General features: G+C 39.5%; 1 protein-coding gene across 4 annotated transcripts in view; it reads right to left on the bottom strand.

The window, feature by feature from the left end:
* Positions 1–16,941, bottom strand: part of NPL (N-acetylneuraminate pyruvate lyase) — a 43,736-nt gene that overhangs the window by 1,823 nt on the left and 24,972 nt on the right. For all 4 annotated transcript variants that reach the window (XM_061634075.1, XM_061634076.1, XM_061634074.1 and 1 more), the window contains 3 exons: positions 15,663–15,709; positions 12,844–12,928; positions 113–152 (listed from right to left, as the gene is read on the bottom strand). In XM_061634075.1, the coding sequence (XP_061490059.1) occupies positions 113–152; positions 12,844–12,928; positions 15,663–15,709 (172 nt within the window). The remainder of the gene's footprint in view (positions 1–112; positions 153–12,843; positions 12,929–15,662; positions 15,710–16,941) is intronic.

Consider the following 16,941-nt stretch of genomic DNA (forward strand, 5'->3'; position numbering starts at 1 on the left):
AGCTCAGTAGGAGTTTGGACAATAAAAACTCAAAATGGTAAGAAGTTCAGAAGCGTGTTAGATAAGCCTTGTAGGAGAGGCAGAAAAGAATTCAATCTATTATAGTACCTACCCTGTGCAATGACAAAACCGAGGAATTCCTGGATACAGAACTAAGAGACATAAAATAAGATTATTAATTTATTATCAGATAATTAAATAAAACCTGTATAGCAGCTGGAGGTGGTATACACAGAGTCCCTTTTAAGAGAGTTGGAATCCCATCAATCAAAAAAATTAGTGTGTGTGAGTGGGAGAGGGAGGAACAGTGAGGGAGGAAGGTCCTCCCCAGGATTTCATTGGATAAGAAGTGCTTGCAGCTTCACCAGTTAGATCAGGAAGACAATTGCACACAATATCGGGGCAGAGGGGGGAGTGTATATAGGTATATTGAACTTTGTGGCACAGTGCCAGCTAGACCATATTGGGTCCCACACAGAGCTTGGAAGATTACTTTTAAAAAGTAATAAATTACAGTTACAATTACATGGCCCAAAAAAGTAGTAATTACCGTTACAATTGCAATTGCTCTGAAAGTAACTGATTACTTTGCTTTTTCTCAAAAGTAATCACTACAATTACATTTCAGTTATTTTTTTAAAAAATGCCTACAAGGTGCTGGCCTTGGCTGCTGCTTATCTAAGTAGCCTAAAACAACATTAAAAGTATACACACACATACAGAGGTAGTAGAATAATTCTTTGTATCCATAAGATAGCAATCGTGGTCTCTCTGCTGGTAAGGGAGGTGGGGAGGGAGGCTGAGGCCACTACTCAGATCTTTGCACGTCAAACCAAGTGCAACCCCCCCACACTCACTCTCAGCCGCAAGCATAATCTCTCTCACTGAACCACCTCCCGGACCCTGTCCTGCCACCAACTAAGAGATACTTGTGATGCGTCCTTCCCTGGCTCTCCCTGTCAGGTTCCTACCTGCTCGTGGTTATTGCCTGTCTCTAGGCACCACCAGGGACTCCACCAGTCCGGACCGCACTCTCTTATGGTTTACCTATCCGCTCTAGCACAGATCTCAACAGATCCCCCTGCTAGGCAACCACCAGTAACGTCCCAATACTAGTATTCCAGAGACTCTGAATACTGGTATTGTTATTCTCTTCACCGCTGCCACCATTTGTTACAGTTCCCCTTCAGCCTTCTGGTCTGTGAAACCCCAGCCAAGGATCAGGCCTTTGGTAAACCAAATTAAGTATTTATTACAGATAACAAAACTAACAAGATTAACAGGATTTCTTCTTAAGGCACATAAGCATATGGTTTTACTCAATACTAATCCAAACTCCACCTCCCTCCTTCTTCACGCTCTCCTGGCAAACAACTCTCTCAAACCCCACCAAGCAATCCACTCTTTCTCTTCTCCCCCCAGATTCCACAATTCACCACCTCACATCCACCCAGATTTACCTGTCATCCTTTCATTTATACTGTCAGCCATTTTAAACATTCAGCCAATCATCAAGCATTCTATTGCCCATTCACTCCCCCTCCTCTTTCACCACTTACCATATATACTCTAAACAACCAGCAACCATATATACACTAATATATAGGAACATCACATTCCCCCCCCCTTAAACAACGGCAGAGTATTATTCCTGTTCCAGGATTTATACGTCGCGTTAACAAATAAAAGTCTCTATGGGGAAAATGTCTTTCTTTGTTCCTCTGTCTGGTCACGTCACTGCAGTCCCAGCCACTTGCCTGGAAAGTCCATCGGCCAGTACATTGTCCTTGCCTTTTATGAACTGGAAGTCCACTTGATAGTCCTGTAGGGCCCAGGACCACCTCTGCAGCATAGTGTTATGGTTTTTCATAGTCTGCAACCATAACAAGGCCCGATGATCCGTAGTCACTGTGAATCTTCGTCCCCACACGTATGGGCGCAACTTGTTCAGTCCCCACACGACCGCTAGGCACTCCTTTTGGACCGACGAATAGTTTTTCTCCCTCGGCGTCAGCTTGCGACTCAGGTACGCTACTGGATGTCTGGTGCCTTCTCTCTCCTGCAGCAAGATGACTCCCAGCGCCAGGTCCGACGCATCTGTAGCCACGATGAATGGTTTCTCATAGTCCGGTGCTATTAATATGGGTCCTTGGCACAAGGCTTGCTTCAGTAGATCAAAAGCCTTCTGACATTCATCCGTCCATACCACATGCTCAGAACACTTCTTCTTGGTTAATTCATGCAAGGGGGTTGCTATTTCCCCAAAATTTCTCACAAACTTCCTATAAAATCCAGCCACACCCAGAAATGCCCTTACTTGTTTTTTGGTTAAGGGGATCGGCCACGCTTGTATTGCCTCCACCTTGCTCCATAAGGGGGTGATTTTCCCACTCCCCACCTTATGTCCTAAATAGATTACTTCCTTTAGTCCAAACTGGCATTTCTTAGCTTTTATTGTGAGGCCTGCTTTTCTTAAGGCCTCCAATACTGTTGTCAGGTGTTGGACATGCTCAGGCACCGACTTGCTAAAAATGGCCACGTCATCGATATAGGCCACTGCAAAATCTGACATGCCTTGCAACACAGTATTGATTAGCCTCTGAAATGAACTTGGTGAGTTCCTTAGTCCCATGGGTAAGGTCACAAACTCATATAACCCATCTGGTGTACTGAAGGCAGTTTTGGCTCTGGATTGCTCGTCTAGTTCCATTTGCCAAAATCCTTTACAGAGATCTAGTGTAGAGATAATGGTTGCTGCCCCCAATAACTCTAACATAGCGTCTACCCTAGGCATAGGATACGCATCTGGGACAGTAATTTTATTGATTAGCCGATAATCAATGCAAAACCTTGTCGTTCCATCTTTTTTCGGAACCAGGACAATACTTGAGGCCCAGGGACTGATGGATTCCCTGATCACTCCTAATTCCAGCATATCTTCCACCTCCTTTTTGATCTCATTCAAAACTTTCCCATTCACACGGTACGGAACAGATCTGATTGGGGCATGATCTCCAGTATCAATGGAATGTATAACTATACTGGTTCGGCCAGGTTTGTTGCTAAAGAGATTCCTATAGGTTTTCAAAACTCTCAGAATCTCTTCTTTTACTTCCTCCTCTACCTCCTCTGACCATTCCACTTGATCTACCCCTCTTTTGTCTTTGCTTTCCTGTACCAAATCTGGAAGTTCAGGCCCACTTCCCTCAGGGAATAAGGTAACTTGCAACACCTTTGCATCCCTGGTATGGTAAGGCTTTAACATATTTACATGAACCACTTTGCTTTTGTTTAATTGGTCTGTGGTGATTACATATGTCACTGTGTCAAGTCTTTCTCTGATGGTATATGGTCCTTCCCAGTTAGCCTGTAATTTGTCATGTTTCCTGGGTATGAACGCCATAACCATATCTCCCACATTATACACACGTTCTCTGGCTGTTCTGTCATACCAGTAACTTTGCTTCTGCTGTGCTTGACTGAGATTCTTTTTCACCACCTCCATCATTTGTTTCACTGGTTCACATTCATCCTTTCTCTCAGCGGGCATCCACAGTCTATATAAAATCCCATTCTCACACACAACTTGATTCCTCAGTTTGTCAGTGAAAGGAATCTGTTGGGTCAGCGCTTGTTCCTTTATCTGCTTCAGACTTATATCTTTATGCAGCTCTTCCCTAAATTGATCTGCTTCTTCCCCAGAGACCACTTGATACAGTTTGTCTTCTTCAGCAGGCCTGCTAGTGGTTGCTATGGTGACCTGAGGCTGGTTAACAGATTCCACCCTGTTTGTTTCAGCCCCCCTTAATATGGCTTCTTTTTCTCTGCCAATTTGCTGTCTGGTCACTACATATATTTTTCCCTGTGCCCCCATAACATCTCTTCCCAGTATTACTGGTTCTTGTTGCTGGGCATTAATACCAACTTTATATTGGCCCTTTCGGCCTCTCCATTCCATTTTCACTAGGGCCACAGGCAAACTCTCTGGTTGACCCCTCACTCCTTGGATAGTCACTGTTTCCTGAGGTAATATTTCTTCAGATTTTATTAAATCTGGCCTCAGTAACGTCTGAGCGGCACCAGTATCTTTTTTTTATTATTATTATTTTTATATATAATTTTTATTCAAATTTTTCCAAAAACAAACAAAACAAAGTCAAAAAAACATAACAATACAACAACAAAAAATGAAAATAAAATAGTTGACTTCCGATTTGTCACAGATCAGCTATAAGTATATAATATACATCAAACCTGTCCCTTAATATATACATACAGAATCCCTTTTCTCCATAGGCTGTCTTAATTAATCGTCAAATCCCAGTATCATCATTTTATTTTAATCTTTCAACAAAAAGTCCAAGAGAGGCTTCCATTCCTTAAGAAATGTATCTGTCGATTTTTCTCTAAGTAGACATGTCAATTTATCCATTTCTACTAAGTCCATTAATTTCAATAGCCATTCTTCCATTGTTGGTGTTGATTCCATTTTCCACTTTTGTGCATATAATAATCTTGCTGCCGTAATCATATATAATATTATTCTTCCATATTTCTTTTCTATTTGTTTATCCATAAAACCCAATAAAAAAAATTCTGGTTTTGACTGAATATTTATCTTTAGAATTTTTTGCATCTTCCTACCTATCTGTGCCCAAAATGATTTTGCCTTTTTACATAACCACCACATATGATAAAATGATCCTTCTTGTTGTTTACATTTCCAACAAACATTAGAAACATTACTATACATTTTTGACAACTTTTCTGGAGTCATGTACCAACGGTACATCATTTTATAAAAATTTTCTTTAAGATTATAGCATAGTGTAAATTTCAAACCTTTTTTCCACATATTTTCCCATTGATCCATTTGTATATTATAACCAAAATTTTTTGCCCACTTTACCATACACTCTTTTACTTGTTCTTCCTCCATATCCATTTTCAATAAGAGTTTATACATTTTCTCAATTATATTTTCATCATTTGTACACAGTCCTATTTCAAAATCAGATTTACTTATTTCAAACCCATACATTTTCTTGTCCATTTTATATCTTTCTAACAATTGTAAATAGGCAAACCATTGAAAACTATATCCTTCCTTTGTCAGTTGTTCTCTCTCTTTCATTGTATATTCTCCATGTACATTTTCTAATAGTTCTTGATAAGTTAACCATTTCTCTTTTCCAGCCATTTCTCTTCTATAAAACGCTTCTTGACTTGAGACACATAATGGTATTTTCGAATAAAACCTTGGTTTATATCTATTCCATATTTTCAACAGAGGACGTCTTATAAAATGATTGTTAAAGTCTACATTTACTTTTACTTTGTCATACCATAGATATCCATGCCATCCCCACTTCAAATTATGGCCCTCCAAATCCAATAGTCTTTTATTCCTCAATAAGATCCATTCCTTTATCCAGACTAGACAGCAGGCAGCAAAATAAAGTCTCAGATTTGGTAATCCCAGTCCTCCTCTTTCTTTGGCATCTTGTAGTAATTTAAATTTGACTCTTGGTTTTTTTCCTTGCCATACAAATTTAGAGATATCTTTTTGCCATTGTTTAAAAGGTAAATCAGAGGACATTACAGGTATTGTTTGAAACAAAAACATCATTCTCGGTAATACATTCATTTTTATCACAGATATTCTACCCATTAATGACAGTTGTAGTTTATCCCATCTTAGCAAGTCTTTCTTTATCTCTGTCCATAATTTTTCATAATTATTATGAAACAACTTTGAATTTTTATTTGTCATAATGATACCTAAATATTTCAACTTTTTCTCTATTGTAAAATCTGTCTTGTCCATTAACTCTTTCTGTTCCCTTAAAGTTAAATTTTTCACCAACATCTTTGTTTTTTGATTGTTGATCTTAAATCCTGCTAACGGTCCAAATTCTTTTAATTTGTCCATCAATACATTAATTCCTTCCAAAGGATTTTCTAGTACAATTATCAAATCATCAGCAAATGCTCTCACTTTATATTCTTCTTTTTTTATCTTTAATCCCGAAATTCTTTTATCTTGCCTTATATCTCTAAGCAGCACTTCTAAGACCAGAATAAATAAAAGAGGAGATAAAGGACATCCCTGTCTTGTACCCTTTTGTATTTCACATGAATCCGTTAAATCTCCGTTAACAATTATCTGAGCCTTCTGAGATGTATAAATCGATCTAATCCATTTTATAAAATTGTCTCCAAAATCCATTTGCTCCAAAACCTGAAACATAAATTTCCAATTCAAATTATCAAATGCTTTTTCAGCATCTAAAAAAATCAAAGCTGCTTGTTTATCATTTCGTTGTTCTAAATATTCCAAGACATTCAAGACATTTCTGACGTTGTCACGTAATTGTCTTTTAGGTAAAAACCCTGATTGATCTTCCTGAATAAATTGTTGCAATATTATTTTCAATCTTTCTGCCAAGATCATTGTAAAAATTTTATAGTCATTATTCAATAGAGATATTGGTCGATAATTTTTTGTTTTAGTTAAATCTTGCTCCTCTTTAGGTATTAATGTTATATTAGCATTTTTCCAACTATCCGGTATCTTTCCCTCTTGCAGAATAAGATTCATTGTAGACTGTGAAGGTAGTAAGAGTTCTTCCTCCAAACATTTATAATACATTGCAGATAACCCATCTGGTCCTGGTGCCTTTCCTAATTTAATTTTGTTTATAGCTTCAGATATCTCTCTTAACGTAATAGGGCCATTAATAGCTTGTCTCTGAAAGTCTGTAATTTTAGGCAAATTCTGTTTAGATATATACTCTTCTATTTTTTCAGATGGAATTTCCTGACATTTTTACAATGTTGAATAATATTGATGAAAAATCTTTTTAATTTTTACATTATCTGTCAGCGTCTCATCTCCTTCTTGTATCTTTAAAATGATATTTTTTTGACATTCTTTTCTTAATTTATATGCTAACCATTTCCCAGGTTTATTTGCAAATTCAAAAGTCCTTTGTTTAGCAAAATTTAGTTTTCTTTCAATTTCTCTAACTGTCAGCATTGATACTTGCTTCTGTAACATTTTGATTTGATTTACAATAGAAACTTTAGTTGGATTCTTTTTCAATTCTTCCTCTTTTTGTTTTATTTCTTCCAAAATTAATTGCATTTTCTGTTGTTTCTTTTTTTTTAATTCAGAGTTACATTTAATAAGATATCCCCTCATAAATGCCTTACTTGTATCCCAAACAATATTTTCACTTGTTCCTTTATGTAAATTATGTTAAAAAAACTCTTTTAATTTCTTCTTACATTCTTGTACTACTTTGTCATTCTGTAATAAAGATTCATTTAGTCTCCATCTAAATCCAAGATTTTTCTTTTTTAAAGTTAATATCACAGGGTTATGATCCGAAAAAGTTTTTGGTAATATATCCATTTTAAAAGTGTCCTTCGCTAAAATTTTAGACATCCAGATCATATCAATCCTCGAGAATGTTTTGTGTCTTTCTGAAAAATAAGTAAATTCCTTTGCATTATCATTTATATATCTCCAGGTATCCACCAATTCTAAATGTTCCATCAGTTCAAAGCAAATCTTCGGTAATTTACCCTGTGTCTCTTTGATATTTTTTTCAGAAAGCCTATCAATTTTTGGTGAGATTACCCCATTCCAATCACCCATAACGCACCAATGGTCATATGAAAACTCTGACAATTTTCCCATAAGTCCTGTGTAAAACCTTGTTTTATCTTCATTGAGGGCATAGATACCCACTATCAAAATGTTTGTACCCTGTAGAGTAATTTCAACCCCCACAAATCTACCACTATCATCCAGTAATACCAATTTAGGAAGCAATTGTGGGTTAATGTAGAGAACAACTCCTTTTTTTTTTTTTTTGGTCCAGCCGAAATAAATTCTTCACCCAAATTTTTACAAATCAAATATTTGGAATCTTTCTTCTTAATATGAGTTTCTTGTAAACAAATTATATCCAATTTTAATTTTTTCAAATAGTGAAACACTTTCTTTCTCTTCTGCGCCGTATTAGCTCCATTTATATTCCAAGTTAGATATTTGTAATCCATCTTTAAGCGTGTATTTTAAAATGTGCCTGATGCTCCTTTTAATCCATCATCTTCCTTTCCTTCCTCTGCATATCTTTGTTGACTTTGTTCCCCAGGAATTATATCCATATCTTTGAGTTTATCTTCATCCATATCTTTTGAAGCTTTTCTCAAGAAGTCCCTTGCTTTTTGAACAGTATTCAATCTGTATTTCTGTTGTCTGAATGTAAAGATCACTCCTTCTGGAACATCCCATCTAAATTGAATTTTGCGTTGCTTAAGTTTCTCTGTAAGGAAAGCATATTCTTTTCTCTTACGTAAAAGTCTAATAGGAATTTCTTTCATCACCAGTATTTCCTTACCATCAATTTTAAAGGTATTTTTAAAGTGTTGCTGTAATACCATATCTCTGGTCGTCTTCTTTATAAAATGAACAAGCACATCTCTTGGAATTTTATTCATTGTTGCATATCTGGAATTAATTCTATACACTTTATCTATTTCAAATTCCATCCGATCTTCATTCAAATCCAGAAATTTTACTAGAGCATTAACAATTTTATCTCTGATGTCTTCACCTGTTTCCTCAGGAATTGCACGGAATCTCAAACAATGTTCTTTATTTTTCATTTCAATCACAGCCATATAGTCCAAGTTTTTTTCTAATTCCAGATTTAATATATCTGTTCTATTCTCCAAGATTTGTACCTTTTCTTTAATGTTTTTTGCATCCTCCTTTATTTGCCCAATTGTCCCTTTAATCTCATCCACTTGTGTTTTAATATAGTCTTTTATATCTGTCAATTCAGTTTTCATTTCCTGTTTTATAGCATTAATCCCTTCCATTATTTTTTGAAACATATCTGGGGGTATAACCCCTTCCTGTGGATCAGTAGAACTTCTTCTTCGCTCCTGGGTCTTAGTTGCTTTTTTAGTTGTCATTTTCAAGAAAAGCCTTTAATTTCTGATATTAATCACTGTTCCAAAACCTAGAGGCAGTCTATTTCTTTTTTTTTCCTCCACCAACAAAAAAGTTAATATTCCAGGCCTGTTATTGAAGTCCAGCCAGCACAGCACAGTTCTTATCTACATCCAAGAATGCAAAACAATTCTGGTTGCCAACACCAAACAATTAGTAACATATACGAGCAGCAGATTCGTCCAAAAAGAAATAGTCCAAAGAGAAAAATAGTCCAAAATATAATAATTACCTCTCATCCGTTTTTAAACTTTAAAACTCCAAATTCAGGCCAGCTTTTTGTCGTAAAAAAAGTATATAAGTTGTTTACATTTTCTTTCTTCCTTAATTATATTTAAAAGAGAAAAAGTATGACTCACCCAGGTTTCTCAGTTGCTGATTCGTAAACAAATCCCTTTTATTGTAGTAATTTAAGCCAAATGATAAGATTTAGACAGAAGTAGGCTCGCTGGTTAAGAACGTTTTTTTTTAAGAAGAAGAAAAAAAACGCTTCGCTTTTTTCCAGTACAGCTTGCGTGGAAATCCTGACTCCGTCTTCAGCCGATCGGCATGCCTTCTTATCTCAGGGATTTCCTGATCAATTCCAGCCGCCGACAGCTCAACGAAGTCTTGTGGAAAATCTGATCGGTTCTCCTATACCTTGGAGAACATTTAAGCCAGTCCAAGATTCCTCTTGGCTGGCTTTTAACCTGAAAAAAGCTTCCTCTGAGGCAGAGCTCCCTCAGAGACAACCACCAGCCAGCACTCCTTCCGGGAAGTCCTCTGAGCGGCACCAGTATCAAGCAATGCCCAATAATTTGCCCCTTGTACACTCACTTCCTCTCTCAGACTTGAATCAAGGTCTGTTACTTCTGTCCAGTTTATCTCGCAAAACTGAACCTTTTTCGCTGCTTCTAAAGCCTTGGGCTCTGTTTTCACTGCCCTTGTCTGAGCAGGATTACTAATGGGGTTGGCAACCTCACATTGAAAACATAGGTGCCCCGGTCTACCACATTTGTAGCATAATTTCTCCTCACTTTTAGGGTACACAGATCCACTCTGGGGTGTCCTGTGCCCTTCAGATTTTACTGGAGGACTCACTCGCTGTGGTACCACATCCCTTCTGCCAGCACTATATGGTCTGGGTTTAAACTCTCTTGATGTTTTCCCCACCCAGCCAGTTCTATTGGAGGCGAAGTGATCCGCCAGCTCTGCGGCCTCCTGCACCAATGTAGGGGAATGGTCTTTGACCAGGAGCCTTATTTCTGGTGGTAACTGATGGTATAATTGATCCAGTATCATGAGGCTTTTCACCTCTTCCACTGACTGAGCTTTGGCACTACTCATCCACTTTCCAAATATATCCATCAACTTTGCTCCCAGTTCCACAAAAGACCTCCCTGCTTGGATCTGACAGTTTCTGAATAATTTTCTAAAGTAGTCAGGTCCCAGTCTGAACCTTTTGTATACTGCCTCTTTAAACTCAGCATAGGTGACGGGCTTGTCTGAGGGGAAATATTGGTATACCTCAGCCAATTCCCCTTTAATCAGGTTTGATAAATACTGCATGTATTTATCTTCAGGTAGCCCCCACAACTGAGCTGCTTTTTCAAAGGTGCTGAGGTAAATTTGAGGATCTTGACCAGGCTCATAGACAGCAAAGTCCTTTGGAGTAATTTTTATTTTTGCTCCATCTCTGTCTTTCCTTGTCTCCTCAGAGTGAAATTTCTCTCTTATCAAATTTTAACTTTTCTACTTGTAATTCAGCATCCACTGCTCGTTGCTTCTCCCTCTCCTCAAACCCCAATCTCATTCTCTCAATTTCCAACTCCCTCTGTTTTTCCTTCTCTGCACCTTCCATCCTCAATCTCTCAGCTTCCATCTTCAATCTCTCAGCTTCCAACTCCCTCTGCTTGTCTTTTTCCTCAGCCTCCCATCTTAACTTCTCTCTCAAGTACTCTATATAAGCGGGATTGCTTAAATATCCTTCTGGGGTCTCTTCCCTGACAGGTTGTTTTTGCTGGGCAGTTGCAAATCCTATAAGTGCTACCCTCAATTCATCTACCCCTTTACCCTCGTGAGGTAAATTGAATGTTATGCACTTCACCACCAGCTCCTCTCTTTTCATTTTTATGTATTCAGCCATGGTGTTTGAGTTCACTCACTCTTTGCCACACACTCTTTGCCAGTCACTCTCACAAGAAATCTTGTTTTGTTATTTCTGTTTGCCACACCACTGTTCTGGATTCTCTAGTATTCGTATCTGGATTCTCTGTTGTTCGTATCCCACCGCTACTGCCACCACATGTGATGCGTCCTTCCCTGGCTCTCCCTGTCAGGTTCCTACCTGCTCGTGGTTACTGCCTGTCTCTAGGCACCACCAGGGACTCCACCAGTCCGGACCGCACTCTCTTATGGTTTACCTATCCGCTCTAGCACAGATCTCAACAGATCCCCCTGCTAGGCAACCACCAGTAACGTCCCAATACTAGTATTCCCAGAGACTCTGAATACTGGTATTGTTATTCTCTTCACCGCTGCCACCATTTGTTACAGTTCCCCTTCAGCCTCGGTCATTACCTTACCCTCCCTTCTGGTCTGTGAAACCCCAGCCAAGGATCAGGCCTTTGGTAAACCAAATTAAGTATTTATTACAGATAACAAAACTAACAAGATTAACAGGATTTCTTCTTAAGGCACATAAGCATATGGTTTTACTCAATACTAATCCGAACTCCACCTCCCTCCTTCTTCACTCTCTCCTGACAAACAACTCTCTCAAACCCCACCAAGCAATCCACTTTCTCTTCTCCCCCCTATTCCACAATTTACCACCTCACATTCATCCAGATTTACCTGTCAACCTTTCATTTATACTGTCAGCCATTTTAAACATTCAGCCAATCATCAAGCATTCTATTGCCCATTCACTCCCCCTCCTCTTTCACTACTTACCATGTACACTCTAAACAACCAGCACTTACCATATATACACTAATATATAGGAACATCACAATACTCACCCAAGCAAACATTTTCCCCTGAAATGCAAAAACATTAAAATACTGCAAATGCAGCACAGTAGCCAGAAAGGGTGGTGGAGGCCACTTTGTGTGCCAAGTGCAAACACAGTATTCACACACATGTTGTCATCTCTCACCTCCACAGTTGTTTATCTCCATTCTGCTGCTGCCTCCTTCTCTTTTATCCATGTTCTTGCCCTCCAGCTCCTTTCTCCCTCCACTCCTTTCTTCTCCACCACCATCCATTTTTTAAAACAATTGATTTCTCCACTCCACCCGTCTTGCTCTCCACCTCCTCCTACCCACCCACAGAGCACGAGGGAAGAGCAACGCTACATAGAAGCCCAGTTTGAGGCACATGATTTTCATCCACAAATCAAAGGAGCAGAAGACTTCCCCTGCTTCCCCCCCACAAGTAATGCCCCAAAGTAATGCTAGAAACATTACAATTACTCCACAAAAGTAATAAAATTACTCCTAGTTCGATTACAATCAAAATGTAAAGGAATTACCCACTTGTTCCTCAAAAAAGTAATGAATTACAAGTAACTTGTTTCTTGTAACGAATTACTTCCAAGCTCTGGTCCCACAGTAATTTTGTTTGCAAATATAGGATGTACACTTGCAGCAAGTAATACATGCCAGGAAACATGTTTCCATTTGCCAATTGCCCCAAGCTGGATCAGGGTATAGATAGAGATGCATGCTACTTTTAACCATAAGGTATGCTATCGTTATCGTATACAAGTGGGAGAAGGATTCTATCATCATGTTGTTTGCTGTTGAAATCAGCTTCAGTCAGAAACATCATACCTGATATTTTTGTGCTGCGGAGAGGTTTCTACTGGCAAAAGCTTCCAGCATTGAGTTATTTACCTTGCCCAGATAGTTATAGGTGCTGTGGAAAACAGATAAACCAACAAACAAGCCAAAAGTAGATTTTAATTCAGCATTAAGGTATCATATTTAGAATGAAGAAGAGCAGCGATTCCTAAAGTATCATTCCCGTGCAAAAGAAAAAGAGATGGCTACTGTACAGAGGGAGGCCAAGATGGTTACTATCCTAAATGGCAAGGGTGAGGAACCTTTTTCAGACTCAGGGCCACATTCCCTCATGGGCAACCTTCTGGGGGCCTCAGGCCAGTGGTGGGTGGGTCTAGAGGCAAGAGTGGGTGGAGCAAGCAATACACATGTTACCTTTTTCTCTCCATTCAAGCAAGCAAAAGGCATTATCAGAGTTCAAGACTGCTTTCAGACAGGGAAAACATCCAAGGAGCATGCAAAGTAGGGCCAGGGAGGGGTGTGGCCTGGGGAGAGGGTGTGTGGCTGATGAGGTGATGTGGCTTGGGGAGATTACAAAGGGCCTGAAGGGTTACATTTGGTCCTCAAGCCTGAGATTCCCCACTGCTGCTTTAGAGGTTTTCACAGCCTGCCCTCACCCTTGGGATCTATCACTCCTCAGATACCTATAGTTCAATCTTGGCGTCTACCAAAGTTTAGTCTAGCCAAAGTTTAGTAAATCCCAGAAATCCAAGCCTGTACCTGCTCCCCCTTTGATTAGATTTTTCTGGAAAGTCTGGAAAGCAGTATGGGTTCTGAATGTCTTTTAATATTAGATATTAGAAAATAATATTAGAACTTGGATCCATCCAATGATGCTGAATGTTGGAAGATTCAGGGCAGACAGAAGAAAGTACTTCTTCACATAGCACGCAGTTAAACTATGGCATATACTCCCACAAGACACAGTGATGGCCACCATCTTGGATCACTTTAAAAGATCTCCCTTTAGGAAGAAGGGTTAGATATAAAATAAATAAATAAATAAATAAATAAAAAGAGGATTAATAAAAAAAATTATGGAAGGCTCTCAACGACGACTAGCCACAATGGCTATTTTCTACCTCCACTGTTGGAGGCAGCATGCCTCTGAATACCAGTTGCCGGAAGCCTCAGGAGGGAAGAGTGCTCATCCACTCAGGTCCTGCTTGCAGGCTTCCCATGGGCATCTGGTTGGCCGCTGTGAGAACAGGATGCTAGACTAGATGGGCCTTTTGCATGATCCCAGCAGGGCTCTTCTTATGCTCTCATGTACAAGCTCTAGCACACAGGAGAGGGAGGGCCCATATTCCAAAGGGCAAAATAAAATAAAATTGCAAGGTATTGCATTTTGGGTGGGGAAAACCTTGCTGCTCCTTGCGATTAAAAAGACAAGAAGAAAAAAAAACAATTTTTTTAAAAAAACTGCAGAACTGTCTATATCTAGAATATATCCAGAAGTATATATCCACTGAACAAAGTTAGGGGAGGAGATGTTCTCAAAGTGTCACAGGGCAGACAGTTGTCACTCATCACTAATTTGGGATAATATCCAACGGGTGCCCCGCAACACTTGTGCATCTACGTTCCACCCACAAAAAAGAATGGAGACGCTACACTGACTGAATGTCTTTTAACATTCACCAAATTTCAGCCACAAGACAAATTTTGTACCAAAGTACACGGGAGACCTGCAATTAGTCACCCAAGATGTATGCATGTACTGTGCATTTAAATGTGTAATTTGTTTATTGTGCAAATTTGCATTTAACTCAAATGCATTTGCAGGATGGCTGAAAATACAGTCACAGAAGCATTGCACATGGGCTCCATATCTTTTTCCCATATGGTTGGGAGGAATTTTGATAGGAAACAAGAGTCTACTCATTCACCCGGTGCTACACTGGTCACATTTGTAGCCTGATGCAGCTGCATTTGAATTTTAAAACAAATGAACTGTTAGGAGATTAATTATGGACCTCCTGTACGATGTCTGGTTTGAACTTATTTGAAATCTACAAAAATGCAGGAGATACACCAGTGACTGCCAACATCCACAAGTGTATGTTTGGGCAGGGAAAGGGCTGGATCTATCCATTTTATCTCCTTCAATGTCTGCATGTGAGCTGGGGTAGAAGAAGGTCAAACCTTGTGCTCAGCTGCAGCCAGACTCTCCCCAGATACCTTAGATATCAAAAGATAGTACCTTTATATCACTCAACTAACTTAGGACCAGTTCATCCCACCATATGAGCTCACAACTCAACACATGGGCTCACATGTGTGAATCAGCCATCAGAAATCAGTTACCATATTATATGTCCAGCACATTTCATATCACTTGATGTCAAATCAATGCAAGCATAAGACTTTTCGGTGGAAACTGTTCACATATTTGGCAGAAAGTCATCAACTAACAAGGCATTGTGATTAATATGAATTGGCCCTTAGGCACAATATTATTGATTCTAATACGATCAGCTGGAGAGGGCAGAAGGTGCTAAGAATTCACAGCAGAACAGGCTGAGAGAAGAAATCAGACAAATGCTAGAATAATAAGGAAAAAAAACCTATTTCTGACATGAAAGCTTTCCTACTCATCATTCAGCTGTATAAACAAAGCTAGTGCTAAATACAGCAAAAAGAATGCACTGCAAAAGAATCCTCTTGGCTATGGAAGATGTGACATCGCAGCTCATAAACACTCTCATCCATGCACAGATGATTGAGGCTGCAATCCAAGCCCTGTTGAGTTCAATAGGATTTACTTCCGAATAGACACAGTTAGATTGCGCTGTGAAAGAGAAACTGACCTTCCAACTGCCCCTGTTGCTCCTATTGCCAGTGCACTTAGGAGTTGCTACATAGGGGAAGACAAAAAGATGTGTTTTATTTCCTTGAACAAACTGAAGACATTCCAGCAGAACAGCTTCTTGCTGAACTATTTGCAACCTGGCTGGATAGAAACATTCAAAGAATAATCACGGTAGACAGAGGACCATAGGAGATGCCGAGCCTGGTGCAGAGATGACTCTGCCTTTTCCCCTCCACCCACAACATCATCACCATCTATATTTATTAGCCGCTTTTCTTTCCAAACTGAAAACTCGAAGTGACTTACATTAAAAACAGAAATAAAAACAAGACTAAAAAGATCCTAAAATACTCAAGATTACATAAGAACAACATCCAATTTCTCCCCAACTGACTGAAAACAAAGAGAAAATTAAACTCTAGAGGTCTGGGTGAATATAAGTGTTCTTACCTGGCACCTAGAGACAGACAGTGATGGCACCAGGCGTGCTTCCCTGGGGAGAGTCGCCACCTCCACACCTCCCCCGGAGAAGGAATATTGAGAAAGGCCCAGATGACAAACACAAGGTCTGGGCTGGTTCATGTGAGGACAGGCAGTCCTTGGTATTGGGGTCCTGAGCTGCATAAAGCTTTATAAGTCAAAACCAGCACTTTGAATTTGACCTGGAAACTCATTGGTAGCCAGCGCAGCTGTGCCAGTATGGTGTTATGTGTTTGAACCATCTTGTCCTGGTCATTAATGTGGCTGCTGAGTTCTGCACCAGCTGCAGTTCCGAACAGTCTTCAAAAGCAGCCCCACATATAATGCATTGCAGTAATCTAACCTAAAGGTTACTAGAGTGCAGACAACAGCAGTTAGGCTATCCCTGTCCAGATAGGGATGTTAGCCGGGCAACCAGCCAAAACTGATGGAAGGCACTAAGCACCACCCAAACCACCTGGGCCTCAAATGACAGTAGTGGATCCAGAAATATACCCAAATGTACCCTTGGGTGGCGGGACTGCTGCCAGCAGGGTTGCCACCAAAGGGAGTTGCCCCTTGGGGAGACCCTTAGGGAGTCTTGAGGGCTAGGGCGCTACCCTCTTTCTCTTTCTTTCTCTCTTTCTTTCTCTCTTTCTTTCTCTCTTTCTTTCTCTCTTTCTCTCTCTCTCTCTTTCTCTCTCTCTTTCTCTCTCTCTCTCTCTCTTTCTCTCTCTCTCTCTCTCTTTCTCTCTCTCTCTCTCTCTCTCTCTCTCTCTCTCTCTCTCTCTCTCTCTCTCTCTCTCTCTCTCTTTCTA

The sequence above is a fragment of the Rhineura floridana genome, chromosome 6 (genome assembly GCF_030035675.1).
Source record: "Rhineura floridana isolate rRhiFlo1 chromosome 6, rRhiFlo1.hap2, whole genome shotgun sequence".
Classification (NCBI taxonomy): domain Eukaryota; kingdom Metazoa; phylum Chordata; class Lepidosauria; order Squamata; family Rhineuridae; genus Rhineura; species Rhineura floridana.